The sequence below is a fragment of the Quercus robur genome, chromosome 11, assembly GCF_932294415.1.
Source record: "Quercus robur chromosome 11, dhQueRobu3.1, whole genome shotgun sequence".
In the NCBI taxonomy this organism is placed as follows: Eukaryota; Viridiplantae; Streptophyta; class Magnoliopsida; order Fagales; family Fagaceae; genus Quercus; species Quercus robur.
In genome coordinates, this window is record NC_065544.1 from 27,343,984 (window position 1) to 27,345,369 (window position 1,386).

General features: G+C 33.0%; 1 protein-coding gene across 1 annotated transcript; it reads right to left on the bottom strand.

Annotated features, from left to right (window-relative positions):
* On the bottom strand, positions 1-882 carry LOC126706288 (uncharacterized). Its single transcript, XM_050405689.1, has one exon. The coding sequence runs from the start codon at positions 754-756 to the stop codon at positions 259-261; it is 498 nt and encodes a 165-aa protein (XP_050261646.1). The 5' UTR covers positions 757-882; the 3' UTR covers positions 1-258.
* Between the last annotated feature and the right edge of the window lie 504 nt (positions 883-1,386).

Sequence of the window (1,386 nt, forward strand, 5' to 3'; positions counted from 1 at the left end):
TAATATCAAATCAAGACATCATGTTATATATACACCAAGCAGAATTTTGTTTCCATTAAACTCAATCTGTTTTAAATTAATAAACCTATCTTACATCCCCAACTTCTCAAAGAATGCAATCCTTAAACATTCAACCTAAAATTAAGCCCCATATCAAAAAATATCAAAGAAGTTCAACTTATGAATGGAAAATCCCAATGAAAACCACAATCATTTCATACCCACAAATACATACAATCTTCAATACTTTTTTCTTCTTTACTTGTTTTGTGTAAAGCCCATTAATCTCTTCAACCCAGGAAATAACACTGAAAGAGAAGATTTTGCAGATGGGTTCTCTTCCAGCAAGTATTCCTCAACCATCTCTTTCACAGACCTAGCAGACAATGGATGAAAATCCATACTCCAATCTGAAACAAACCCTTTAACCAAAACCCATTTTTCCTCTTCATCCATTTTCCTCCACTTCATCTTCACCTCCTCTCCTTTCAAAGCAAGGTACTGGCACAGCTCTGTGAACAGGAGCTCTTTGCTCTTCTTCATGGCCTCCTCTCTTTGCACAAAATGGGTGTTTATCTTTGCCACCTCCAAAGCCAAATCCGACGCAAGCTCTGCATCGCTGATTTTTTTCTTGGCGCACGAGATTTGGGTTCTGGGTTTGTTGCTCAAATGGGTTGTGGAGGGAAAAGTACTGGTATGTAATTTTTGAGGTAGTGGGGTGATTATAGAGGACAAGAAAGGAACTCTCAAAGCCATTAAGGTTTTGTAGAGATGGGTTGTCTTTGATTTATTTTTGAGGAGATAAAGGTTTTGATGTTGAAACAGTGAACTGGACTGTGGGAGAGGGACGTTCGAAATCAAATATTCTTTTGATTTTGATTTTTTTTTTTTGGGTAAATTTGATATCTACAAGCATAGCCCAGAAGTTGATAGTGTGATCTGTGATTTACTAAAATACTCATGTATGTAATTGGACATTGGGCCTAAACTGACTCATTGTATTATCCTCTGGCTTTGCCTATCAGGTTATCAGCAGGATCGGCTCTAGGATGTAGGAAGGCCCATATTTTATTTATTTTTATTTACTTTTTTTTTTAATATTCAAAAAAAAAAAACCTTGATAATATAATAGTAATTATTTTCAAAAAATTCAGAAAAAAAAAAAAACATAAATGAATTTTGTATTCTTTCTCCACCTCTAAACAAAAATTGATTACTAGAATCCTAACCCAATTAAAAACCATGAATTGTTTTTAAAAATTACTATAAGTATGATGAATTATCATTGACAATTAATTTCCACTAATAAGTAATAATTTAGATTTTTTTTTTTTTAAACTAACTTCACACATGTTCTTTTTTTAAAAAAAATTCACGCATGTTAGA

Coding starts and splice junctions, on each gene's coding strand:
- LOC126706288 (XM_050405689.1), bottom strand. CDS start 756: ATGGCTTTGAGAGTTCCTTTCTTGTCCTCTATAATCACCCCACTACCT.